The 27956-nt window shown below is 45.9% G+C and overlaps 2 protein-coding genes across 6 annotated transcripts in view; one reads left to right on the top strand and one right to left on the bottom strand.

Annotated features, from left to right (window-relative positions):
• TSEN54 (tRNA splicing endonuclease subunit 54) overlaps positions 1–4860 on the bottom strand; it is a 31004-nt gene extending 26144 nt beyond the window's left edge. The window contains exons 1-2 of one of the 2 annotated variants that reach the window (XM_072112422.1): positions 4832–4860; positions 4221–4268 (exon numbers count right to left, since the gene is read on the bottom strand). In XM_072112422.1, coding sequence (XP_071968523.1) covers positions 4221–4268; positions 4832–4845 — 62 coding nt within the window. In that variant the 5' untranslated portion in view covers positions 4846–4860. The remainder of the gene's footprint in view (positions 1–4220; positions 4269–4831) is intronic. The other variant, XM_072112424.1, reaches the window with a different exon arrangement.
• CASKIN2 (CASK interacting protein 2) lies at positions 161–27952 on the top strand. Of its 4 annotated transcripts, none has more exons than XM_072112416.1 (21): positions 161–299; positions 2919–3549; positions 9401–9452; positions 10941–11038; positions 11122–11267; positions 11883–11978; positions 14388–14518; positions 14596–14704; positions 14780–14888; positions 15693–15787; positions 17322–17439; positions 17525–17641; positions 18379–18497; positions 18587–18632; positions 18734–18807; positions 20732–20842; positions 22101–22202; positions 23684–23822; positions 23905–25353; positions 26055–26292; positions 27511–27952. In XM_072112416.1, exons 2-21 carry the CDS (start codon positions 3456–3458, stop codon positions 27599–27601), a joined length of 3534 nt encoding a protein of 1177 aa, XP_071968517.1. In that variant the 5' UTR covers positions 161–299; positions 2919–3455; the 3' UTR covers positions 27602–27952. The 4 variants fall into 4 exon arrangements, with proteins under 4 accessions (XP_071968517.1, XP_071968518.1, XP_071968519.1 ...); XM_072112417.1 differs by lacking the exon at positions 161–299 and adding an exon at positions 2382–2514; XM_072112418.1 differs by lacking the exon at positions 161–299 and adding an exon at positions 2571–2707.
• The last annotated feature ends 4 nt before the right edge of the window (positions 27953–27956 follow it).

The following is a 27956-nucleotide window of genomic DNA, read 5'->3' on the forward strand; positions in this document are numbered from 1 at the left end:
CCATGCTGGGGGTTGTAGTCAGACCTGTGCGGGCCATGCTGGGAGTTGTAGTCAGACCTGTGCGGGCCATGCTGGGAGTTGTAGTCAGACCTGTGCGGGCCATGCTGGGGGTTGTAGTCAGAACTGTGCAGGCTCAGGAGGAGGAGCAGGAGGGGGAAGGCGCCGGGGAGCACAAGGAAAGGGAGGGATTTCCTGCAGGGATTGGGGAGAGGAGAAGCGGCCGCGGACTACGGGGAAACTTCACACAAACTCCGTGGAGAGGGATGAGCACCGGGCGGCGGGGACACAGAGGCTCCCGGGTGAGTTACACCGCACCAGCACCCTCCTCCGGGTGCTACAAGTTCTCTCCTTTCTTCTCCCTTTATGCGGGAGACATGAAAGCGGCCGGAGAGAGGAGGGGGAGGGGACTGTGCCCTGTACCTACACTGTATAGGGGGGATACTGTATAGTGTATAGGGGGGGACATACTGTATAGTGTATAGGGGGGATACTGTATAGTGTATAGGGGGGGACATACTGTATAGTGTATAGGGGGGATACTGTATAGTGTATAGGGGGGGACATACTGTATAGTGTATAGGGGGGGACATACTGTATAGTGTATAGGGGGGATACTGTATAGTGTATAGGGGGGGACATACTGTATAGTGTATAGGGGGGATACTGTATAGTGTATAGGGGGGGACATACTGTATAGTGTATAGGGGGGATACTGTATAGTGTATAGGGGGGGACATACTGTATAGTGTATAGGGGGGATACTGTATAGTGTATAGGGGGGGACATACTGTATAGTGTATAGGGGGGATACTGTATAGTGTATAGGGGGGACATACTGTATAGTGCATAGGGGGACATACTGTATAGGGGAAGGTACTCTATGGTGTAGTGTATAGGGGAATGTACTGTATAGTGTAGTGTATAGAGTGAGATACACTTTAGTGTAATGCATAAGGGGACATACTGTATATTGTATAGATACAGAATAGTGTATAGGGTAGATACTGTATAGTGTAAAGGTAGACATACAGTGTAACATCTATAGGTGTAGACAATGTAATACCCATAGATATACAGTATAGTGTAATGTATAGGTATATATATGCAGATATAGTGTATATGTGTACATATGTGTATATACTATATATGTGTATATAGTGTATATGTACTACCAGACCCTGGTACCAAGTCTAGTGCAGAGCCAGAGAGGAGCAGTTACCCATAGTAACTTCTACACAGATCACTGCCGAATTCGAGGGGAGTTCCATCCTCAGCAGCTCTAGTGATCTAGTGCAGAGAAACAGTGACTTATAGCCAGTCTCACATCAATACTACAAAGATTAGTGCAGATACCCACAGCAAGTGACGTGTGTGACACCGGCATAAGCCCAGTCATAGGATTATGACTTAAATTAGATCTTAAAATGCATCGATGACCTGGACAATGTTTCTCTTTTTTTTTTTTTGTACCTTTATTTTTTTTTGCGTTTATTTACCACTTAATGTTAAATGGAAGCGGTTGGTCCTTTTTTTTATATATATTTCTTTCTGCATGCTGAGTGTTTATTTTTTTTTTTGTTCCTCTCCGGCAGCGGGAGGGTTAATGGCTGTCGTGCTTTTAGGAATGTTTGTTTTGCCCCCTCCTCCTCCTGTAGCTGGGAGCTCTCCTCTTCTTCATCTTCTTGCTTGTGTTTGCTTTTCCCTCTACTACTAAAGGTGCTTGCACATGGCGATCGCTACATCCCGAAAATAAATGACATGTGTGACCGACCGCTGTAACCGTTAGTAACGGATTATGGTCCTTACGCAACTTCTTTATTAATATAATGGAGCATTGTTTGCACTTGCCGCGTTCTTGTGGGGTCCTTCCCTTACATGGTGATTTTTGGGTTTTGCTCCAGCATTAAAGGGATATTCCAGGAGTTCTAAAATTATCCTGTATCCTTAGGACAGGTGATTTATATCCAAATCAACACTTGACACTGCAAACTGCAGCCTAACACAGCACCGTACATTGTATAGTGGCTATAATTGGTACTGCAGCTCGGGTCTATTCTATGCAAAAATCGGAAGTCTGAAAAGTGTTGCAATGGCCGCACTGATTTGATATCAATCAAGAACCCCTTTAAGATCCATTTCATGACATATTATAGAGCGGACGCCCGTGTTGAAGAAGCCCCTTTAATCGCATCTAAATCCCGTTTCTATACTTCCCCCCTAAAAATCCGGTATAATTTTGCGACATAGGCTGGATCCTGTAGCTGTGGACCCTTTCTTACCGCCTCTCCTCCAATTTTATTAATTGCTGCTACGTTTCCATGTCTGATGTAACCTTGTCCTGCCCGCCGCAGGGCACGCCAGGCATGGCGCTGAATCCTAAACAGATTTGCAGCGTCTCGGGACAAAGGAAAGAAGGGGGGGAATAGATCGTCTTTCAGGCCTGTCGACTGGTTTGTCTGGGCCGTGATGATAAAAGAATGGGAGAAGTATTTTCGGACCGTTGCTCCATGTAAGGTGCTTGTGCCGCCGCGGGGTGGGAGGACGGAGGTGTCTGAGTGGGTTCGGAGGAAGGAGGGGGGTCCCCTGGCTTCCTGTCTCCGGATTTATGAATGGAATCCAGCTGCCTGGAAGTAGCGCAGGAAGACGAGGAATCAATGGGTTAATTTTAACTCTTTCCCGCTCGCAGGTGTTGTTGCGTAACACGGCGGTAGGTTGGCGTACTGCATAGTACGAGGCTTTACTACTAGGTAATACTGGGCGGGATCTCCCCCGGACGGTAAACACGTCTCGCACACACGACAGGTCGCTACAGAACACACCTCCACACTTCACAGGCCTCTGCGTGTTCCTTAAAAGGGGTTACCAGGTGTAAAATCTGAAACCGTAACGCAAATATTTGCTTCTATTTTCCTACGCAGTGACATCACCTGGTGCCCGGTGAAGAACAAGCGGCTTTTCCGATGAGCGTAATGGCAACGCCTGGGTTATTTACGTAAGGAGAAAAGTGGAGTGGAGTGACGAGCGCTGCTCTGGAGGGATCAAAGGACTTAACGTAACGACAGAAGAAAAAACAACAGCAAAGATCTCTGACTGCCAAGTGTTAAAGTTCATCTGATGGAGCGCCCTGGACGTCTGCAAACTGGCGCGGCTCATGGACGTGGCGTTAGAGCGAAGTTGTCCTCTTCTCTCCTTGTGATATGGGACGTGTCCGAGTGACCGCAGATCAGAAGGGGGAATTCAGCTCTGGAAACCCAGACACTTCCCCCCTCAAGGATACTATTTACTCAGTAACAGAGTCACATTGACTAAACTGAAGCTGCTTCACTTTCTGTAATCCTCTGGATGTCACGTGTGTGTACACGTACATAACCCTGAGTGGAGGTTACGACCTGAGGGAAGATTTTTGGAACTATATGGGCAGAGCTCAGGAGATGACTTTATAAGTATATCTGGCGATGGGTCGGGAGAATGAACTGATCCACGCCGTGAAGAACGGAGATGTCGCCACCGTACAGAAACTGCTGGCAAAAGTTCGAACGTCAAAAAATAGTAAGTTTTTCTGAGTTTTGAAGTGTACGATGTGTGAGGGGACACTATCCCGGGGGCTATGGTTCTGTATAATTAAAGGGATTGTCCAGCATAAATGGCTTGTAACGGGGCTCTATAGGAGGTGCTAAATAAGAGCTCATTTACATGGGCGTCTCCGCAAAAAATGTGGACGTGTGATATCCGCGTGCAGTACGTATTGTAACCACATCCATATTTTCACATTCGCATGTCATCTTTTTTTTTAACGTCCACCAAAAAAAAACCAAAAACGATGGTTTTCTAATGTATTTTCTGCTCTGCCCAATTAGTTGTCTAGCAACTTTTGAAAAAAAAACGTACCACATACGGATGTAGATGTGATTCGTTCGGTCATTTTGCGGACTTGTGTGGATGTTCATGATCAGGGTGAGAGAAAAAAATAGTGCATGCGCATCAGTGAAAAAAAAAACGGACGCGTACACACCCACAGGAATCAATGGGGCTCATTGACTAAGGGTCGCGCTGTTCACTTTTGTCGGACTGTGCGCCTTTTTTCGGGGATTACATAGCTTGCACAGGTATTTAACACTTGTCTGCACTGGGATTGTGTCGCACGCGATCCATTTTTGGTTCAGCCAATCACTAGCTTAGGTGGTTCGTAAATCCTACCAGTGATTGGTTGAGAGACCTACCGTTTCGTTTGGTGTTGGGTGCAGAGAGGATCAGTAGTATCGGCAAATCTGTAGAGGAGTGTGGAATTTTATATTACTGAATAATCTCTTTAAGATTAAAAATTAGCAAAAAAAAAAAATTCTCAACATAAATCAACATGCAGCATAGATCGGCAGAGTGTTAAAGGACATCTATCACCCGATCAAGGATTGTAAACCAAACATACAGACATACCGGTGTGCGCCCCCTCTGGCAGGATCTGCTGCTCTTTTAGCTTCTTATGCCCTTGCTTTTAAGAAAAAAGGGCTTTAAGAATTATGCAAATGAGCCTGAGGGGCGTGTGCTCCAATAACTCCTGTGGAGCCTGGAGCCCCTCAGGCACATTTGCATCATTTTAAAATCCTTTTTTTAAAAAAAAAAAAACCAGGGCATAAGAAGCTAAAAGAAGAGCAAATCCTGCCAGAGGGGGCGCACACCAGTATATCTGTATGTTTGGTTTACAATCCTTGATCGGGTGATAGATGTCCTTGAAAACATCCTATTAAGTACAATAAATTAGTTTGGGACGCCCCCCCAAAATCTTGGTTAGACGGGTTGACCTGGATTGTAAAAACAAACAAGTTACAATTACCTTGGGTTCAGCATGATGTCACCCGTCACCTACAGTCGCTGTTTTTACACAGTGTCTCCGCGGTAATGTAGCGTCCACAGCCGTGCGCCCGCTATAGCCTAACACGGGCCTCGGGCGGGTGCTTTATGCAGGTTGATGCCGAACAGAGAAGTGGCGATGGTTGACTAGCGCCGGCCCCGAGCATCAGTCATTTTATACCCCTCGGGGTCATATTAGACAAACAAGCCATTTGACCAAATCCCATTGTGCAAGCAAGACCTAAACGAGTGCTGAAGCAGAAGACACCTAATTTGGGGGGATTTTTTAAAATGATTTCCCTTGATTGGATGTTCTGGTCTTCCCGATCCAGCATGGCTTCGGCCTAGTCATCCAGTGAAAATTTTTACCTCACGTTTCATTCTTTTTTTAATGTAAATCTGGTCAAATATTTAAACATTTGCTAATAGTCACCTCAAATATTACATAAATTTACTGAACGGCGGCGTTTCCCAAACACGAGGCTGTACTTCTATCCGAAAATGTCCATGACCCGCAGTGTATGATGGTGAATAGAGGCTTGTTCACATGAAGTGGTCACGAGGCCAGTGTTGTCGGGAGGCGCTGCCTTGTGTCTGTGGTGACGTTGATGGATGAGGGGGCTGCGTGTACGGACGCTTCGATGCCAGTGACTCTTATACACAGATGGGCAGCGCTCGCGGTGTCGCACACGTACGCGGTGTCGCCCTGTTGTCACATGCTGACTTCACTATGGCAGCTCACATCACAGGGAGTTAAACATTTACCTGGATGTGCGTGACCTGAACACGATCCAAAAAGGAACTAGCGTTCATCTGAGTCACCTCTCCTCTGTTATTCTCTGCTCCACTGCCTCCATTATATAGTCTCTATTATGTAGACTGGGCTCTGTGTAATGTATAGTAGTAAACATACTAGGCCCGGCTGTACCAGTATACGGCATCGTATATAACGCAAAAGAGCCATTTTTCGTTATTTGGTATTTTGCAACTTTTGCAAACTTTGACATGTTGCTGGCATTATATCTTATTCTTTGATAATTCATTTCACAATTGGTGTGTTACATGCATAGTCTGGTCTAAGCCCGGAACAGATTTTACATAGTTTCCTATCTGCAGGCAACATGTTATAGAGCAGGAAGTGCAGCGCAAACTGTACATAGTGTTTATTCTGCAGGTAGCATCTTATAGAGCATGCATATATAAGCAGTTTCTACATAGTGTCCTATCTACAGGCAGCCTGATATAGAGCAAGAGGAATTGATCAGATTGTACATAGTGTCCTATATGTAGGCAGCATGTTATAGAGCAGGAGGAGCTGAGTAGATTGTCCATAGTGTCCTATCTGCAGGCAGCATGTTATAGAGCAGGAGGAGCTGAGCAGATTGTCCATAGTGTCCTATCTGCAGGCAGCATGTTATAGAGCAGGAAGAGCTGAGCAGTTTGTACATAGTGTCCTATTTGCAGGCAGAATGTTATGGAGCAAGCAGAGCTAATCAGATTGTTTTCAGCAGTTGGTGTGTTACATGCATAGTCTGATCTAAGGCCGGAACAGATTTTACATAGTTTGCTATCTGCAGACAGCATGTTATGTAGCAGGAGGTGCTGAGTAGACTGCACATAGTGTCTATTCTGCAGGTAGCATTTTATGGAGGAAACCGTGATGAGCCGTTTGTACATAGTGATATATCTGCAGACAGCATGTTATAGAGCAGGAGGAGCTGAGCAGATTGTACATAGTGATATATCTGCAGGGCAGCATGTTATAGAGCAAGAGGGGCTGAGCAGATTGTACATGGAGTCCTATCTACAGGCAGCATGTTCTAGAGCAGGCAGAGCTGATCAGATTGTTTTTAGCAATGGGAACCCCAGTGACCTTTAAGTTATCCCCTATGCAGTGGATCTTCATTTCCTTTGTCTGAGGCTTTGCAGTTAAATCATTAGATATAATATCACAATGCAGTGTTGCGAATGTATCTCTTGGCTTACAGGCTCCAATCTATATCCATGAAGCCGATGTCTTTACCCACATCCATTGAATTTTGTAGATGATGGACGTGTTCTAAGCTGTTCTAACTAGTGAAACAGAATTGATCCCCCCCCCCTTTCCCACTTTTTTTTTTTTTTCTTTTCTATAATTCGATCCCTCGGGGTCCTGATTTATAATGGGGCTGATATTCGCCTCTTCTGGTCCTCTTGATGCAGGATGCTGCTTGTAGAGGAATGTACAAGAACTGGTTCCAGCGTGTTGCGTGTCCCAGCAAGACCCACGTACGTCTTATGCTATCATTATACTGCGTTACAAGCCGTCTCACTCTTATCATAAAATGCCTTTAATCTGTGACCCGACTTATATAAAATTCATAGCCTGATTTATAAGCAATAAATCAGATGTGCCAGAACTATAGAGTGGATGTGCGCCATCTACAGAAACCTGTGGTCAAGACCCACGGGGTACCTTTCAGACTGTTTGCACTTCTTCTTTTACTTGGCTAGTCCTGAGCTTGAATCTGTTCAAGTAGCCTGTGCCACTCTCCTTAGCTAGTCCTGAGCTTTAGTCTGTAAATCTAGCCCTCTACTTGGTTAGTGCTGAGCTTCAATCTATAATTCTCACCCTCTACTTGGCTAGTCCTGAGCTTGTATCTTTGCCACTTTCCCTCTCTTTGGCTTGATTTGAATATGTGCATCTCACCCATGGCACTTTCCTAAGCTTGAATCTGTTCCCACTACTTAACTAGTCCTGAGCTTAAATCTGTGCCATTCTCTTTGCCTCTACTTTGTCTTCTCCTTGGCTAGTGCTGAGCTTGAATCTTTTCATCTTTTCCTCTACTTTGTGCTCTACTTTGCAAGTCCTGAGCTTGAATCTGTGTCCCCTTTGACCTCTATTTGGCTAGTCCCTAGCTTGAATCTGTGCCTCTACTTGCCCTCTACTTGGCTAGTCCTGAGCTTATCTATATGCCACTGGTTCTTTCTTTGGCTCGACCAAGCCCTTTCTTGAGCTTGAATCTGTTCACCCTCTACTATAGCACTCACTTTTTCTCTACTTTGTCCTCTCGTTGGCTAGTGCTGAGCTTGAATCTTTTCCTCTACTTTGTCCTCTACTTGGCTAGTCCTGAGCTTGAATCTGTGCCCCTCGCCCTCCATTTGGCTAGTCCTGAGCTTGAATCTGTGCCCCTCGCCCTCCATTTGGCTAGTCCAGAGCTTGAATCTGTGCCCCTCGCCCTCCATTTGGCTAGTCCTGAGCTTGAATCTGTGCCCCTCGCCCTCCATTTGGCTAGTCCTGAGCTTGAATCTGTGCCCCTCGCCCTCCATTTGGCTAGTCCTGAGCTTGAATCTGTGCCCCTCGCCCTCCATTTGGCTAGTCCTGAGCTTGAATCTGTGCCCCTCGCCCTCATTTGGCTAGTCCTGAGCTTGAATCTGTGCCCCTCGCTCTCCATTCGGCTAGTCCTGAGCTTGAATATGTGCCCACATAAAAAGAGGCCTGATCCATACAACTATCTTTGTTCTGGTAAGCTCATGGTGAAAGGATGATATTTATCTTATGAACCAATTTTAAACCGCAGCCTCCCTTACCCCAGTCAGCTGGTTAGAATTTTGGGGTGGGAAACCTGAACATTTTACAATCCCATCTACTGACCGCATTCAAAATCTTCAGCAGAAATTGACCCGGCCATGACGCTTGAAAATCTGCAATATGTCTATATGCATCTACGGAGCATCATAAGGTCCATAAAACATCATATGTGTGATGCTGAGCACGATCCGTCTTTCATAATGGACTTATTAACCATTTCATTGTCTAGTGCTTAGAAACAACGACTTGGCAGAAGAGCGTACGACTTGGGCAGCGATAGGATAGCGCCCCCCGCAAAGCGATTGTTCCTAATAGCTGACTTCAGTGTGACTTGTGGAAGTGGGACCCCCCCAGCCCTCCATTGTCTTGGCCGCAGGGTTGAGCTCATATCCTGCTATAGAGATGGAAAACTCTTGGTGTGACTGGAGTTCCTGCAGAGCGTTGTGACATCAACTCTTTCCTGTCCCGGCCCTGGAGTTATTTAATATCTGTGTGACACCCTGATACTGAATGAATCATCCTCCGTTCAGCCAGTATCCCCCCCTTTTCTTCCAGAACAGACCCCATTTCCCCCGTCGGCCGCAGTGTTTGTGCGCCGGACCACAAGCATGCGGAGCATGGCAATAGACCCTCATTCTTGTCTGCAAGCGGCACATACAATCCAGTCTGTGTGTGCAAAATGTCAACCATTTCTGTGGGTTGTGAGAAAGAACAAAACTCCTTCTCTCCAGTAAAAACCGAGACAGAAGGAGCCAGAACTGGAAGACCTGACACCGGAGGAACACAACCCAAATCTAATCTAGAGATGTTATAGGATTGTTCTATAGGGAGAGACACATGGGACAAGTCTTCTTCTGTGCTACTAGTACTAGTAAGCGGATTCTAGGCCTCTTCCTCCAGCCGTCCGTGTCTTCTAGGACGTCCTACCCCCTTGATTATAGGTTAAGCAATGAGTAATAACCACTTGTTCTTTTCTTGCAGAACTTCTCGGGTCAACCAAGAGGTTAAATATCAATTATCAGGACAGTGATGGGTGAGTATGCGCCTCTGTGTGTCTCCCCTCCGGCTCAGGTTTCTGCGTCGGTGTGTATGAATCTGCTACTGTCAAAATCCATCATGATGAATCCGGGACACTTACTCATCGATCCAGACTGTGGTGACTGCTGGTGTAGTTGAGATCTTATCATTATGATTCTGTGAGATACAGAATTGGAGATACAGACAATTAAGGACATTTACCACCAGGATAGAGGATTATAAACCAAGTACACTGACATACTGGGTGGATCTGCTCTTCTTTTTGCTTCTTATTCCCTGCTTAAAAAAAAAAAAAAAGAATTTACATTATGCAAATGAGCTCTGGGCTCCATAGGTTCTAATGGAGCCTGGAGCCCCTTGGACTCATTTGCATAATTATTAAAGCCTTTTATTCTTAAAAACAAGGGCATAAGAAGCTTAAAGAAAAGTGCATCCTATCAGAGAAGGCAGGTATCAGTATGTAAGTCTGCTCGGTTTACAATCTTTCATCCTGGTGGTAGATGTCCTTTAAACATATAGTTTGGAATATGAGCTGCAGATCCAATTCCCAACTAAGTCTTTAAAGGAAATCTATCATTATAAACCAGGGGCGTTAACTCATAGATCCAGGCACCATGACTGTGGTAATCTTATATTTGTTATCCATGGCATCTCTCCTTCTAAAATCAACTTTAAAAATGATGCAGGTGAGCCGGAAGGGCTCTGAGCTTGTTACCAACCCTCCCCCGGATCCCTCAGCATCCCTCAAGGCAGCGGCACTCCTTGGGAGAGGGTAGTGCTGAGGGAGCAGAAGGTAGGGTGAGGCACTATAACAGCCTGTCAAGCTACAGCATGGAGGGGCTTTGGTAACACTCCCAGAAGCCCTACTGACTCATTAGCATAATTTTAACAATTCAGGAGGCCATGGATAACAAATATAAGAAAATTGGTGTCTGGATCTGGATTTTAATGGTAGTTTTCCTTCATGGAAACCTTCTTTACAAAATAAGTTATATTTAAAGGGATTTCTTTACTAAAGTAAATGTAGATCTGGAAGTGCTAGACATGCACATGCACTAGTCAGGGCTGTGTATTTGGTAAGCCAAACTTGCCACTCCTCAATTTCCCAAAATGGTACCTGACTCCACCACCCGGTCCCTAGTGATTGGGTGTTTATCTACGTTGTGTGTAATATCCTTTTGAGCCCAAGAGGCACAAAAATAACTTTGCTAAAAGCTGCTTATACAGACATAAACTGCACAGCGGGCATCAAGCATTGCTAAGAAGGGTAGGGGGGAAGTGCTGGTTCAGACTATGAGTCCAGTAGTGTCTGTTTATGGTACCTTTTGGTTATAAACTGTAGCAGATCCGAGCCAAGTGTGCATGTGCGTAGGAGGGAAAGTTGTTATCTGAACGAGCATCTGTGCTATAGATTACCATGATAAATTTTACTAGTAAAATCTCAAATTTTGCTGAAGGTTAACGTCCTCCGTTCTCTCTGCAGGTTTTCGGCTTTGCACCATGCGGCTCTAAGTGGTAACTCTGAGCTCCTGCTGCTACTTCTGGAGACCCAGGCGGCGGTGGATATCAAGGATGGGAATGGTGAGTGTGAACAGAGTGCGTCCTCTGGGATATCTGGAAGGCGGACGCTCCTCTAATGAAGACCTTCTCTTATCTCCTTGTAGGAATGCGCCCCCTACACTACGCAGCATGGCAGGGCCAGCCGGAGCCGGTGCGACTCCTGCTCCGAGCGGCTGCCAGCGTCAACGCTGCCTCCAATGACGGACAGATTCCTCTGCACTTAGCTGCTCAGTATGGACACTACGAGGTGGTAAGTCCACATATTCCGTATATCCAGTACTCTGGCCTTATACTAGCAAATCCAAATTAAGAATGGTGGCCCCACGGCGTAACATGTGGTGTTACATTTATTTTCACCGGGGGCCACATCAGCCTCAAGGGCCAAACTGAATAAATCTTCTCGCTCTGTTAATATTGACATTCATACATCATTACTATTACAATCAGCCATTGGAGGGCAATTACAAAGCTGAACATATGGCTAAATAACCAGAGACATCAGTGTGTGCCCCTACAGCAGCCAATAGTCACAACGTTCCCACGCGGCAGCCGATAGTCACAGGGTCCCTGCGCTGCAGCCGATGGTCACGGTGTCCCATTGCGGCAGCCGATAGTCAGGGCGCCCCCTTTGCGGCAGCCGATAGTCAGGGCGCCCCCTTTGCGGCAGCCGATAGTCAGGGCGCCCCCTTTGCGGCAGCCGATAGTCAGGGCGCCCCCGCACGGCAGATGTTTATCAAATGAAAGCTGAGCTCTGATTGGTTTCCATGTGCAGCTAGAACAGTTTTAACTCAGAAACTTGATGATAAATCTCCCCCTATATATCTTTAAAAATTGTAATGTTATTTTATGTCTTCTCTTCTACCAGTCTGAGACCCTTCTCCAGCACCAGTCTAATCCGTGCCACGTCAATAAATCCAAGAAGACGCCCTTGGACCTGGCGTGTGAATTCGGGAGGGTAAAGGTAGGAGAAATCATAATGATGTTTCTTTGATTTATCCATTGAGTTTTCTGAATGATATATGTGTGAGCAAATACCCTTTGACCTAAAAGGGGTTCCCCTGCATTTATTGATGTCATATCCCTTTGCAATGTGGCCTGTTTCAGCTTAGTCCTGTTCAAGTGTATGATGCTGGGCTGCAATACCATGAACAGCCACTATACAATGTACGGCGCTCTGCTTAGTAAGGAGTGAAAAGACTGGACTGGTATATTGGCAGGGGGCTGGGCGTTGTACCCCAAACTTATTGAACGGATATTGATTATCTATTCTAAGAATACATAATCAATAAAAAGTTGAGTTGAGTCGATTAGTTTCCCTCCCGTCTGTCTTTGAAGTTGGCATATAACACCCAAATAATACAGCCATATAGTACACAAGTATTACTGGTGCTAGTAAGGACCCTTTAACCTCATAGCGCAATAAGACGTACCCTTACGTCTTGCTGCGCATGGAGGAGTATGAAGAGGGCTCACGGGCTGAGCCGTCTTCGTACTCACCGGGCATTTGCTTCATGATGAAACAAATGCCCGTCGTTGTTAACCCTTTGATTGCCGCCGGCAAAGCTGCCGGCGGCATTAAAGAGCCGGCGGCGCGTGGGCGCCACCATCTTGGCTCCGATCGTCACTCCCCGTGACGTCACCGGGGAGCGGCGATCCGTTGTCATGACAGCCTCGGATCACATAAAGATCTGAGGCTATCATGATCTCGGCTATCTATTACAATGTGCGATCTGCACATTGTAATAGATGGTATGCAAAATCCCCATACATTGCCATACTGTAGTATGGCAGTATATGATAGGATCAATCAGACAACCTAGGGTTAAAGTACCCTAGGGAGTCTGAAAAATAGTAAAAAAAAAAAATTAAAGTTAAAAAAAAAAAATTATATTAAAAAAACATAAAAATTCAAATCACCCCCCTTTCCCTAGAACTGATATAAATATAAATAAACAGTAAAAATCCTAAACACATTAGGTATCACCGCGTCCGAAAATGCCCGATCTATCAAAATATAATAACCGTTTTTCACTGCGTTTTACCCCGTAACGGAAAATAGCGCCCCAAAGTCGCAAATTGCATTTTTTTGCCATTTTGAAAAATAGAAAAAATTCTATAAAAAGTGATCAAAAGGTCGCACAGTCCTAAAAATAAAAGCGTTGAAAACGTCATCAGAAGTCGCAAAAAATGACAACACCCACAGCTCTGTACACTAAAGTATGAAAAAATTATTAGCGCAAGAACACTGTAAAATGAATTTTTTTTCTGTACAGGAGGTTTTAATTTTTGTAAATGTATGAAAACATTATAAAACCTATACAAATTTGGTATCCCTGTGATCGTATTGACCCAATGAATGAAGTAGACATGTCATTTGGGGCGCACAGTGAAAGCTGTACAAACCAAGCCTACAAGAAATGGCGCAAATGTGTTTTTTCAGCATTTTCACTGCATTTAGAATTTTTTTTCCGCTTCCCAGTACATGGCATGGAATATTTAATACCATCACTATGAAGTGCAATTTGTTACGCAGAAAATAAGACATCACACAGCTCTGTACATGGAAAAATAAAAAAGTTATAGATTTTTGAAGGTGGGGAGTGAAAAATAAAAACGCAAAAACGAAAAAGGGCCTGGTCCTTAAGGGGTTAAAGGCCACCTTAGAGGGGCTCTAAGCTTCAGGTAGGGGATGATATGTTCTTTTTTTAGAAATCTTATTTGTGAAATAACACGCATTCACCTACAAAAAAAACCTCCACCAAAGTTATGTGAAAATGAGCAGAGAAGAGTCATATTTGCCTAAGATTAGTCAAGTTTAGAGGTTACAGTTTTCAGTTCTCTAGCACCTAGAAACATGCTGCTGGTGTCCTATTGAAGAGAAGAATCTCCCAGATCGCGTCAAGATTGTGATTCTCTGATCTACAGAACCAAAGATACAGACCGCTAAAGACATATTTGGAAACGTGAGCTGCTGTTCTCGCTGTCTCTATATCCAGTTCTGTAGCTCACAGAACCACAATCCTGATTTGATGTGAAAGATGAGATTCTTATCTTTAATATGACACCAGCAGAATGTTTTTAGGTGCTAAAGGACTGAAGATAGAGGCATCTGAATGACACTGAGCATGCAGCATCATTTACCCATTTTGGATAAAATATGACTCTTCTCTGCTCATTGTCAAATGATTTTTTTTATTGGTGAGATTTCACATAACGGAGGGAATTTATAGAAGGGGGTTGTTTCAATACCAAAACTCCCTGTGCATGCTGGGAATTGTAGTTTCACAAGACTTTTAGTACCTAAGATGGCTACTTACCTCTAGTACACATCTTGCTTCTACTCACTGTGCCGTCGTCTTTGATTCCCTAGGTGGTCCAGCTCCTCCTGAATAGCCATCTATGCGTCTCCTTATTGGAAGGCATATCCAAAGACCCCACGGACCCCAACTTCACAACCCCTCTGCACCTAGCTGCCAAAAATGGCCACCGGGAGGTCATCATGTAGGTGGAGTAGTGGGATAGCCGCCATGGTGGGCACATACACATGGGCTTGTTGCTTACTGACGTCTTCCTTCCAGACTCCTCCTGAAATCCGGGATTGAGATTAACAAAGTGACAAAGATGGGGACGGCTCTGCACGAGGCCTCGCTGTGCGGCAAGACCGAGGTGGTGAAGCTGCTGATAGAGGTAAGTGGCCGCAGCGGGAGGATAACCACATCCAGCCTGGATGGCTTTATGGATAACCAAGTCTTCTCCTTCTAGAACGGAATAGATGTAAATATCCGGAATACATACAATCAGACCGCTCTGGATATTGTTAACCAGTTCACCACCACACATGCCAGCACCGACATCAAACAGCTCCTCAGAGGTAAGTGTACGGGAGCGTTAGTTACTGTCCCTGCAAACATGTGTAATCATACCTCTGTGTGTGGTGTTATTAGTAGCAGCAGGACTGTCAAATATGGTTTTATATTCCTGCATTGTAGCTTCCTGGTGGCGTGTCCTCACACTGCTGTGCTCTGCCTTCTCTGCAGCCAGTGTTTGGTATTGGCCCTGGAGCAATGTGTAATCATACCTCTGTGTATGGTGTTATTAGTAGCAGCAGGATTGTCAAATATGGTTTTATATTCCTGTATTGTAGCTTCCTGGGCGCGTGTCCTCGCACTGCTGTGCTCTGTGTTCTCTACAGCCAATGTTTGGTATTGTCCCTGGAGCAATGTGTAATCATACCTCTGTGTATGGTGTTAGTAGCAGCAGGACTGTCAAATATGGTCTAATATTCCAGGATATGTCGATTCTAAAGACATGTCCTCACACTGCTGTGCTCTTATTTCTGTGCAGTGGACATTTTAAGTCCCTCTTCTTTAGACTGAGTAAAAGCAGTTGCAAAATTTTGTATGAATGCTATAGAGCAGAATTAAGCTTTTTCCATAACAAAGCAGAGAGCTAAGAGCACAGCAGTGTGAGGAAACACCTCAAGAATTTACAGTCTTAGAATATTAATACATATTTCACAATCCTGCTGCTACCAACATCATGCACAAAGGTCTAATTACACGTCTCTCCAGGGACAATACCTAAGCAGCTTTACATGATCAAAACATCCCTTTAAGTTTGTGGAATCTGTCAGATATGTGGGCGTGTCATAAAACATGCACATTCTCCATTGCAGAGGCGTCTGGGATCCTTAAAGTCCGGGCCCTAAAGGATTTCTGGAATTCCCATGATCCGACAGCTCTGAATATCCGGGCCGGGGACCTCATAACGGTAACTACTATACTGAGCTCTTATAGTGACACGCACCCCCTCTCCTCTGTGTTGTAGTGACACGCACCCCCTCTCCTCTGTGTTATAGTGACACGCACCCCCTCTCCTCTGTGTTATAGTGACACGCACCCCCTCTCCTCTGTGTTATAGTGACACGCACCCCCTCTCCTCTGTGTTATAGTGACACGCACCCCCTCTCCTCTGTGTTATAGTGACACGCACCCCCTCTCCTCTGTGTTGTAATGACACGCACCCCCTCTCCTCTGTGTTGTAGTGACACGCACCCCCTCTCCTCTGTGTTGTAGTGACGCGCACCCCCTCTCCTCTGTGTTATAGTGACGCGCACCCCCTCTCCTCTGTGTTGTAGTGACACGCACCCCCTCTCCTCTGTGTTATAGTGACACGCACCCCCTCTCCTCTGTGTTATAGTGACACGCACCCCCTCTCCTCTGTGTTATAGTGACGTGCACCCCCTCTCCTCTGTGTTATAGTGACGTGCACCCCCTCTCCTCTGTGTTATAGTGACACGCACCCCCTCTCCTCTGTGTTATAATGACACGCACCCCCTCTCCTCTGTGTTATAGTGACACGCACCCCCTCTCCTCTGTGTTATAGTGACACGCACCCCCTCTCCTCTGTGTTATAATGACACGCACCCCCTCTCCTCTGTGTTATAGTGACGTGCACCCCCTCTCCTCTGTGTTATAGTGACGTGCACCCCCTCTCCTCTGTGTTATAGTGACACGCACCCCCTCTCCTCTGTGTTATAGTGACACGCACCCCCTCTCCTCTGTGTTATAATGACACGCACCCCCTCTCCTCTGTGTTATAGTGACGTGCACCCCCTCTCCTCTGTGTTATAGTGACGTGCACCCCCTCTCCTCTGTGTTATAGTGACACGCACCCCCTCTCCTCTGTGTTATAGTGACACGCACCCCCTCTCCTCTGTGTTATAGTGACACGCACCCCCTCTCCTCTGTGTTATAGTGACACGCACCCCCTCTCCTCTGTGTTATAGTGACACGCACCCCCTCTCCTCTGTGTTATAGTGACGTGCACCCCCTCTCCTCTGTGTTATAATGACACGCACCCCCTCTCCTCTGTGTTATAATGACACGCACCCCCTCTCCTCTGTGTTATAGTGACACGCACCCCCTCTCCTCTGTGTTATAGTGACACGCACCCCCTCTCCTCTGTGTTATAGTGACACGCACCCCCTCTCCTCTGTGTTATAGTGACACGCACCCCCTCTCCTCTGTGTTATAATGACACGCACCCCCTCTCCTCTGTGTTATAATGACACGCACCCCCTCTCCTCTGTGTTATAGTGACACGCAACCCCTCTCCTCTGTGTTGTAATGACGCGCACCCCCTCTCCTCTGTGTTGTAGTGACGCGCACCCCCTCTCTTCTGTGTTGTAGTGACACGCACCCCCTCTCCTCTGTATTATGGTGACACGCACCCCCTCTCCTCTGTGTTGTAATGACGTGCACCCCCTCTCCTCTGTGTTTTATACTGACTTTCCTGACGGCAGGTATTGGAGCAGCATGCAGACGGCCGATGGAAGGGGCATATTCATGATGCTCAGAAGGGCACTGATAGGGTGGGCTTCTTCCCCCCAGCGATCGTGGAGGTCATCAGTAAAAGACTGGGTGAGAACCTGACTATGATATTGCATCTGTCTATAGAATATATCGCATTTTATTGCTAATATTGTGCCCGTTGTGTGTTCTTTAGGCTCCACTCTTTCCCGTCATACAACAATCACATCTCAGCAGCGCATGGCGAAGCCCCTACTACAGCAGCCCAGCCAGTACAGCACCAGCGTCACCGTCACCTCAGAGTACATAGCAGGTAAGTACTTTATATATTTGAAGGAGTTCTCCTGTTTAATGATATTTATGACCTATCTGTAAGATACATCTTCAATATCAGATTATTGGGGGGGGGAACCCCTACCAATCAGCTTGTTCCCTTCTTAAAGGAATGCTCCAGAAACAGCTGATAGATTTGGGGGAGATTTATCATAAGTCTCTTAGAGGGGAACTGTTCTAGTTGCCCATAGCAACCAACCAGAGCTCAGCTTTCATTTTCCCACAGCTGTTTCTGAGGTAAAACTGTTCTGGTTGCCCATGGAAACCAATCAGAGCTCAGCTTTCATTTTATAAACAGCTGTGGGAAAATGAAAGCTGAGCTCTGATTGGTTTCCATGGGCAACCAGAACAGTTTTACCTCAGAAACTTGATGATAAATCTCCCCTTGTGCAGGGCCTGAAGAGAGGCGCAGGACTCCATTCATTATTCCATGAATTTGATTTGACTGGAGTGTTCCTTTAAATAAAAGGAAGTTGAACTGCAGTAACGCCACGCAGCCACTACATAGAGAATGGAGCTGTTTTTCCTGTTTCATATTTTTTGTTGTTGTTGAGGCAGCTTAACAATGGCTTTCTGACCCTCTGTACCCTTCAGCTTATTTGAGAACAGAGTCAGAATAATAGCTCCATTTTCTGTATAGTGTCCAGTCTGGGTAACTGCAGCTCAGGGTCTATTGACTTGATACGTAATATACGTAATATTTTGTTCCTTCTCTAGCTGGCGACCGTCACAGTGTGGGCAGCGAGGGCAGCCTGGGCAGCGTGCGCAGTGCGGGGAGTGGCCAGAGCTGTGAAAGCGGTGGTCTAAGCTCCGCCCTTCTGATAGAGAACGCCCAGGTAATGGACCCCATCCACGTTTCCTTGTTACTTTTTCCCATGATTTGTTTGAGTCGTTTCCATAGAATCTTTTGGTTCTCTCGTTTCAGAACCTTCATCATGGCTACGAGGATCACCATCACAGGATATCACTTGGTGAGGAGGCGCCATTGTCTGAGACCCATCATACGTTATCATTATTACTATATCTGTGTATTATACCCCTGATATTAAGAATAAGACCCCTTCATTCATAGGTACCACCCCCAGTCACGTATCACACGCCGTTCATGTGATGGAGAAAGACCCAGGATCACATATGCAAGGAAAGGTATGTAGCGGTATATAGTGTATACATCTTTTTGGTGCATTATTTTATCTTCTTGTGTCTTTGTGTGTTATTTTGTGCCAAAAAAAAGTTTTTAAACTCTTAAATAGTTATGCAATTAAAGGAAAAACTTTCCCACCACCTTCACCAAATACAATTAGTTTCCATCCTTTTGATAGGAATTGTTCCAATGATTCTCATGTACTTGGAATTTTCTCTCTATCCCTCACCATTCCTGAGTATTCAGTGTCATTATCTATGGATCTCATCTGTCAAAGGGGCGGAGCTAGGTTGTCTACTCCACCCATCTGACTTTAGAAGGGCTGATTCACACTATTTGTCAGCCCCATAGAAGTAAATAGAACAGTAGTTCAAAAAGCCACTTCATTCGCTTGGGGGAACAGGGACCCCCATTCTCGTGATTACCTATTTTTTAGGTAGGAGAAAGCAGTGTGATCAGAATATCCCCCTGATGGGGGGGCGGGATAAAAAAAAAACTAGTCTATTTTTGTGAATACTCAAATTCCTCTTGAAATGACAACTCTTAGAATTGTGCCTGGAGCTCATCTTTTGTTCTTATTCCTGGAAAAGTTTGAAGAAATTGACAACTTGATAGTTGAGATGTGTACTTTTTTTTTTTTTTAGTTTTTACTATTTTTATCTTCTTCCCCTGCTCCCACTTCTGTGAAATTGGTAGGGTTACATTCATATTGGAACAGTATGCTGCAACTATTTAGGAATCAGAAGTCCCTAATTAACTACTAATCTACTACTAATCAACTAATATTAAAAATTGAAAATACTTCGGGTGTCCCCCATGCACTCTTTTTCACAGTCCAGTTAATTTGCACAGAAATTAGCATTTGCAGTTTAGCATTTGCATTTGTGCAGTTTATTTAAAGTGGACCTGTCACCCAATTTATCGGCACTAGGAGCTGCTTACTAAAGTAAGCAGCTCCTAGTGCTTGATCAAACGCCGCAGTGTTAGAGTGATAGCGGGGTAGGATGTAATTGTTGGACAGCTTGCAAAGCTGTCCGACGTATTCATGAGTGGGCGGGGTTGGGGCGTGGCTAGGGTCGGTGACTGCCGCCTAGCGCACGGCAGTCACTGCCGGCCTATGGAGCTAGCGGGGCGGTCCGGGGAAGAGGCAGCGCCTCGGACCGCCCCCTCATGAATACATAGGACCGCTTTGCAAGCTGTCCGATGATTACACTGTACCCCTGCGGCGTTTGATCAAGCACTAGGAGCTGCTTACTTTAGTAAGCAGCTCCTAGTGCCAAAAATTTAGGTGATAGGTCCTCTTTAAAAAAGGACTAAGCATCACGTAATCGCAGATGTTCCCCCGATTAATTTGGTGTTGACCCTGTTAAAATCCGTCCACCCGTTCAAAAGTTATGACCCCCAGAAGTTTGTAAGTGAATTAGCGCATACGAACCAAGGGGTGGGAACCTTTTTTTTCCCACCCCCTTGTCCGCATGCGCTAATTCCCTTACTAACTTCTGGGGGCCATATCTTTTGAACAAGTGGGCGGATTTTAATAAAACCAACACCAGATTAATCAGGGGCACAGTAGCAACACAGAGGATGTGTCACCCAGCATTTTATTTCAGATGACGGATGATTTTTTTTTTCCAGGAGGAATAGCAGAGGGACGGCACTATGTAGGTAGATGTGGTGTTGTGCCGGTTTTGTGTTTGTTGAGGTGTTGTCACATTTCGGCAGAGACCAGGAAATGGAGAACTCGGCTCCGGGCTGTTGTACAGGTTGTCACTCAGGATTAGTAAAGGGGAAGTAATTTGATGTATATGTGATATTTCTCCACCTCTTCTATAGATTATATGTAGGTGGAAGGTTCAGAATTTTCTAAGATGATTTATAGTTGTTTTGTTTCACAAAGTACATGAATTTTATGTGATTTATCCGCAGGACGCGGAGCTGATATATTGCTGGCTTCGTAGTTTCCAGCTGGACATGTACGTAGGGAACTTCTTATCTGCAGGTTATGACCTTTTCACAATCAGTCGAATGACCCCAGAGGTGAGAGAAGCAAAAAAAACCTTCCCTATGCTATACCCCCGCACCTGACTGTGTAACAAACTCCGAAAAAATTTTTTATATGCCTATGCTGCACTCCCTCCATCTTGGTTTTTAGATTTACTTTGCTTTGCTATCAATCCCATGATGCCTCAGCACTGCATAATATCACCTTTTAGAGACAGAACCATCTCTGCTATCCTTTCAATTTATAATCTCCATACCATAAGTATATAGTCGGGGATGTTTCTGTGCTCCCTGTGGAGAGTCTGTGTTGTACAGTCCATCATAACAGCTATTTTCCTCTCTATATTCTCCATAAGTATACAGTCAGGGAGGATATATATATATATATATATAATATATAACTGTGTGACAGGAACCTGTCTGGTTATTATTAGTAACTGTGATAGATGTTCCTGTCCTCCCTGTGGAGAGTCTGTGTGGTACAGCCCACCATACACAGTGATTTCCATCTCTATATCCCCCATACATAAGTATACAGTCAGGGATGCCGAGCTGTGAGCTTCTCCTTTATAACTATGTGACAGGAACCTGCCTGATTCTCACATTACATAGCCTCTATATACTCCAGTGTAGAGAGAGTGTATCCAGAGGAAGATTCACACTTCTGCTAAGTAACCATCACAATTATATAAAATCGTATAAAAACAGCAAGGAAAACAACTACCGAGAGACCAAAACATGGAATACCGGAGCACTGGGGACACTGTCAGGTAGGGGATGAAATGTTCTTTATAGAAACAAGTGACATCTCCACCAAAGTCATGTGACAATGAGCAGAGAAGAGTCATATTTCTAAGGTGCAACGGGAAAGTCACTTCAGAGGTCCCTATCTTCAGTTCTGAATGAAATATTATATATTAAATGAGATTCTTCTCGTTAATATGACACCATGTTTCTAGGTTCTATAGAAGATAGGAGCCTCTGAAGTGACCCTCTCCTTGTAGCCTCTAAACGTGACTCAACTTCAATCAAAAAATGACTTTATTTTTACATGAACTTGAAGGAGGTTTTTTTTTTTAATGGTAACCAGGCAAGATTTCACAGAAAAGAGGAAATTCTAGAACGGACATTTCACCCCCTACCTGAGAGGGCTGGTTTAATGGGGTAACATGTGGTGACTGGTTCCCTTTAAGCTTTGTCTGGGAGTATCCCTTTAAACAGTAGGAGATGGCACATGCAGTCCACTTTCACTTATCCTGTTCTGATTTTCCCATTGTGTCTCTTCCTCCTGTAGGATCTCACAGCAATCGGCGTAACAAAACCCGGGCACAGGAAGAAAATTTCCACTGAGATTGGGCGCCTGAGCGTTGCAGATGGACTTCCTCAAAAAACTCCGGTGAGAAATCTTTTCACTCCTCCATGATTCGTCACAGACAGAGCAACTTTCACTGCTATTATTAAGTCCAAATTTTTGGGGGGCTTTTTGCAGCACCAACAATTTGGTCAGATGTTGTTTAGCATTTGCAGTATTCGTAATGTGACATAAACATCCCGGGGTTGTGATATTTTGCCCCCGTCTACTAGTGCGGGGGGCACGGCGTGGTGGACAATTATGGGGGGGGGGGGCACGGCATGGCGGCCACTTATGCTTGGAGTGACTGCCGCTGATGCGGGGGGCTCGGCGTGACTGCCGCTGATGCGGGGGGCTCGGCGTGACTGCCGCTGATGCGGGGGGCTCGGCGTGACTGCCGCTGATGCGGGGGGCTCGGCGTGACTGCCGCTGATGCGGGGGGCTCGGCGTGACTGCCGCTGATGCGGGGGGCTCGGCGTGACTGCCGCTGATGCGGGGGGCTCGGCGTGACTGCCGCTGATGCGGGGGGCTCGGCGTGACTGCCACTGATGCGGGGGGCTCGGCGTGACTGCCGCTGATGCAGGGGGGGGAGGGGGCGGCATGACTGCCACTATCGAGTCCAGTTTAGAGGCTGCAAGGCAAGAGTAACTTCAGATGCCCTTAGGCTACATTCACACTACTGTATGGGGGACGTATATACGGCCGATATACGTCCCCCATAGACGGCAATGGGCGCACGGCACCCTACGGGAGCGGTATGGTGCAGCACACGTGCGGCACCGTTCCGTACCCGGGAAAGAGATAGGACCTGTCCTATCTTTTCCCGTAATACGGCGCCGTGCGCCATAAGTTCCTATGGAGAGGGGCGGGGGTGAGCTGCGCTCACCTCCTCCTCCTCTCCCCGTGCACTGCCGTTGCCCGCTACGGTACGGTACGGGCAAGCAACGGCAGTGTGAATATAGCCTATATTGTGTTCTACATACATGAGGGGGCGCACTGTGGTGGCCACTAAGGTGAGGACGTGGTGCCGTGCGTCAGCCGCTAAGGAGGGGGCGCGGTTCCGTAACAGTGTGCCCGGCCTGCCCCAGGCGTAGCAGTGCGCCAGCTTACCCATAGCGATCCTTTGAAGCTTTATAGCAGCTTTTGGGAGGGGGCGTTTGATAATGTGACCCTTACATGAAAGAGCACAAAATGTTATGCAACGTTGACCAGTGGCAGTCACCCCTTCTACCCGCATGACCACCAGATCCTGCTCCAGTGGTTTTTATAACCTGCAAATATTTTCTGCCAGCCAGGTCTGGTATATCCTCTCCTACCTAGTCTTACCTCCCAGCACATCCAACTCATCCTTGATTCACTGCTATGCACCCCCTGGGTGCACCGAACCAAGCACCCACATCTATGCTAATGATAATTTGCATATTCATTTGAATAGGAGAACAAGGATATATCATGCTTAGTATACACTATATATCATGCTTAGTATACAGTACATTTAGGACGTCTCTTCTTGTACGGTCCTTTAGGTGGACCTATGGGATTGGCTGTCGCAGTTGGGACTTCCGGAGTACCACAAGCAGCTGTCGGAGAACGGATACGACTCTCTTTCCAGTGTGACAGAACTGACCTGGGAGGACCTGCAGGAGATTGGGATTCTTAGACTAGGTAATGAAATCCTATGGATATAGAAGACTATCCTACATGATGTATAACTATCACCCACAACTAATCCTATTCTATGTCGCAGGACACCAGAAGAAGTTGCTCTTGGGCGTCAAACGCTTGCTGGACCTCCAGAAGGGATACACGAGTGGGGGCACATTAAGATCCAGAGTACCGGGTTCACTCTCCTCCGTTCCTGTTGGGGAGAACCTTGAAAATGGAGAACCACCTATGACCCCCAAGCTACAGACTTTTCAAAATGTAGAGCTAAGTCGGGAACTCCAGAGCGCCCTAACCCATGGTGGGGAGATCCTGTGCACCGGGAGGCGCTCCTACAGTCAGGAGAGTATCAGTTCTCGTTCCCAGGGTTCAGGTAACTCTCAGGAGTCTATGACCCTACAAACTCCAGGACTCACCAACTATAAAGTCATGGACTCCAGTTTACCAGAAAGGAACTTGCCGGAAGGAATGGACCAGTTACAGAGACCAATCGGTATCCCTAATGGATGTTCTGTCCGTCCGGAGCCGCCTGTTCCTCCGCCAAAGCCCTCGTTGAAGAAACGTTCATTGAGCGAATGTCGCTACGCCTTGTCGGACGGAGAACCAGAGGAGGACGAGAAACCGGTACCTCCGGGCTCGGTGACTTTGGGTTCTTATGCTACGCTTACTCGTCGCCCGGGCCGGAGCTCGCTTACGAACGGGCAACCTGTAAAGAAAGTCCAGCGGAGTCAGTCCTTTGCCGTACGAGCACGGAGAAAAGGACCACCGCCTCCACCTCCTAAGAGACTAAGCTCCATGTCCAGTGTGGACGGCACAGCCGGCGCTGCCAACGGGAATGTCTCGGTGAAAAGCATAGCGGCAAATCTTGAGGGACAGCTGGAATTTAAGCCGGTAGAGGTTTGTAAAACAGAGGTCTTGGACAATTCTGGGGCTCGGAGAAGGACGGTGAGCGAGTCGGCCGCGGGGGTGGAGGGGAGATTGTCTCTACCACTCGCAGCAAGACAAGAGGAGGACAGGAAGGAGGAGACGGTCTCCTCGCAGCATAGCTCCAGTGAGAGCATCCCTTTTGCCGAGGAAGGCAACCTTACCATAAAACAAAGGCCCAAACCTCCCGTGGCCAAGACGGAGGCAGCCGAACTGTTCTCATCAATGGAGGCGCTCGCCCCCGTGCACTCACTATCCAGCTCTGAAGCACCACAGACTCCGCTAACTAAAAAAGAGCCACCGGTAGGAGCCAAACCCCTTATTAGCCCCAAGCCAAATCTCGATCCTAAATTTCCAGCCGGGACTCACGGCTCAAAAGTCAATGTGGAGCTGGAGTTTAACCTCACCGAGTCCGATACGGTGAAGAGAAGGCCAAAGATCAAAGAGACGGGGGGCCTTCAAGAAAATAATCCCAAGACTCAAACTACCCCCGATGCAAGCACTTTAGGTGGTCCTCCAGCTCCCGAAACTGTCGTGAACAGAATAGCCAAGATTGAGAAAGGTCCTTTAGGCTTGGAAAGAAGAGAAAGGGAAAAAGGCGAAAAAACAGGTAGAGTACCGGGTAAGGGTTTGCTGATGGAAAAGACCCCAGGGGGAGTGCCACTTCAGACATTACTATCGACTGTTATAAAGCACCTAGAAACATGATTCTGGTGTCATCTTAAAGATATTTCAGACTAGAAACACAGACAGTTAAAGATGTTTGGAAATGTGAGCTGTAGCTAAAGACCTATTTTCTGCCTTTTATTTACTGTCTGGATCTATAGATCACAGAACAACAAGCTTGTTTCTATGAGTGAAAAGGGGCTATATAGATTATATGGGCTCTGTAGCACCTAGAAACATGCTGCTGGTGCCATGTTAAAGATGGGAATCACATATTTCAGACTTGTGCTTCCATGATCTACAGAACTGGAGATACAGACAACTGGATCTTTATATGCAGCTCACATTTCCAAATGTAACTGGATATGATTAATATCTTTAAAATGACACCAGCATTATATTTCTAAATACTATTTAACAGAAGATAGGGGCATCTGAAGTGAACCTGAAGGTAAACATACAACATTTCACATACAAGAAGGGACTGAGGGGCCTGGAAATTTAAAGGGACCCTGTCACCAGGTTTTTGACCCATAAGAGTCTGTGCCTTGCCTCACCATTCAGTGCCGGAGAAGTTGTACCCTTCATACATAATGCATATTCCCCCCTCCTCATTATCATGATATGTCTCCCTTATGGTTCCAGGCTCTCAGGCGCACTTGGTGATATCCGGGCCGGAGCAGGTATTACAGAAACCTTCATGGGGAGTGAACGGACCGCTCACATCCACAAATTCCATATTATGGGCAAACGAACCTGTGGTTAAAGAATGGAATAAAGTGCCTTCACAGAGCAAAGATGGCTCCCAGCACGGACCACTGAGATATTCCTCATCACTACAGAAAACCCCAGAGGAGCGTGAACCCATAGAGAAAAGCATTAGGTTAGTGATGTCCATCTATACTTTAAAGGGGTTGGCCACAGTTCTCCTAGATGTAAATGTGAGTCAAAGTATAGTGACAACAACTTCTCCTTTTAACTCCTTACCGGCGCGTGACGCAATATTACTTCACACGTCGGCTGCCGATGTATGGAGAGGGCTCACTTGGGCGCTGCCATTTTTCGAAAGATCACGGTCCCCTGTGAAGTCATCGGGGCTGGCGATCAGTTGCTTTGACAGCCTTGGGTCATACAAAGACCCGAGGTTGTCCTGTTTTAACTCATTCATTACAATGTGTGATTTGCATATTGTAATAAATGATGCGGTAGTTTGGAAGTATATGATAGGGTTATTCAGAAAACATAGGGTTAATGTACCCTAGGGGTGGGGTGGGGTCTAAAAAAATAGTAAAAAAAACCCCACTGACCTAAAAATTCAAATCACCCCCTTTCCCTAGAACTTTTTAGGTATTGCCGCATCCCAAAATGTCCACTCTATTGAAATATAATAACGGTTATTCCCATTGTTTGATCCTGTAAAAGGAAAATGGCGCCTAAATGCTTGAAACGCTATTTTTACACCATTTTACATGACATGAAAAATGTACTAAAAAGTGATCAAAAGATTGCACAGTCCTCAAAATGGTAGCAATGAAATAGTCGGCTCATTACGCCAAAAATGACACCTCACACAGCCCCATACACCAAAGTATGAAAAAGTTAATAAAGGTGAGTAGCCGGGCTAAGGGTGATGAACCCATTTTTGGTCCGTTTTTAAGCAGTCCGTTAAAAAAACGCATGCGTTATCTTGATTGGAAAAAAAAAACTGATGCGTTTTTTAACGGACTGCTTCAAAACGCCATGTGTGGCATCACCCTAAGTAACCAATCTAAAGACTGCCTACAAACATTAGCCTGGAAACAGCATTTCTATTCGTCCAAATTGTGACAAATCACAGCTCACCTTTTATATCACTGGGCAGGGGAAAAAAAAGGGCGGGAAAAACAAGCACCAGAAATTACCTCATAAAATACAATTACCTAAACCTGAGGTAAATTTAAGTAGCTGTTGCCAGAAAACCTAAAGTGATAATAAAACTGAAAAAAATTCATGATCGACTGTGACACCACACCGTACACAATTATTTTCAGGGGGCATTATATAGTTGTTCCGCCATACTACCCCTTCATAAAACCACTAATCTTTTGATTCTCGTTTTAAGTGACCCGGCTCCTCTGACGAAGAACATCTTGGATGACATCAGCACCATGTTTGATGACCTCGCGGAGCAGCTGGAGGCCATGTTGGACTGACCAGGACCTATTCACGTTTTTGGCGCCATCTATTGCACAACACTCACAGTCCACACATTTGGTCAGGACTTTTGCAGCAGCGCTCGATTTCCTACACTTCCCTACCTATGGGGGGAGCCTGTCGGAAAGGATGTTTTATTATTGATTTTAGGGTAAATCTCTTGTCATAGCCACCCCTTCCCCTAAGCTCGTGTACTGCCACCACCATCAGTTTCAGGAGACCGTATTATTGTCTCGTTGCTAAAAATGAACTTGTAAATGTTTGATTTTTCTTTTTTGTAAAAAAAAGTCTATTTTAAAGTAATTTTATATATAAGTATGTATAAACCTCTATAAATATATATTTACTAACCCG

Source organism: Engystomops pustulosus, chromosome 6 (assembly GCF_040894005.1).
Source record: "Engystomops pustulosus chromosome 6, aEngPut4.maternal, whole genome shotgun sequence".
NCBI lineage: Eukaryota > Metazoa > Chordata > Amphibia > Anura > Leptodactylidae > Engystomops > Engystomops pustulosus.

Excerpts from the sequence above, each read along its gene's own strand:
- CASKIN2 (XM_072112416.1), top strand. The coding sequence starts at position 3,456 with ATGGGTCGGGAGAATGAACTGATCCACGCCGTGAAGAACGGAGATGTC. Across the intron at positions 15,788-17,321 it reads GGGCCGGGGACCTCATAACG|GTATTGGAGCAGCATGCAGA; the intron begins GTAACTACTATA and ends TCCTGACGGCAG. Across the intron at positions 17,440-17,524 it reads GGTCATCAGTAAAAGACTGG|GCTCCACTCTTTCCCGTCAT; the intron begins GTGAGAACCTGA and ends TGTGTTCTTTAG.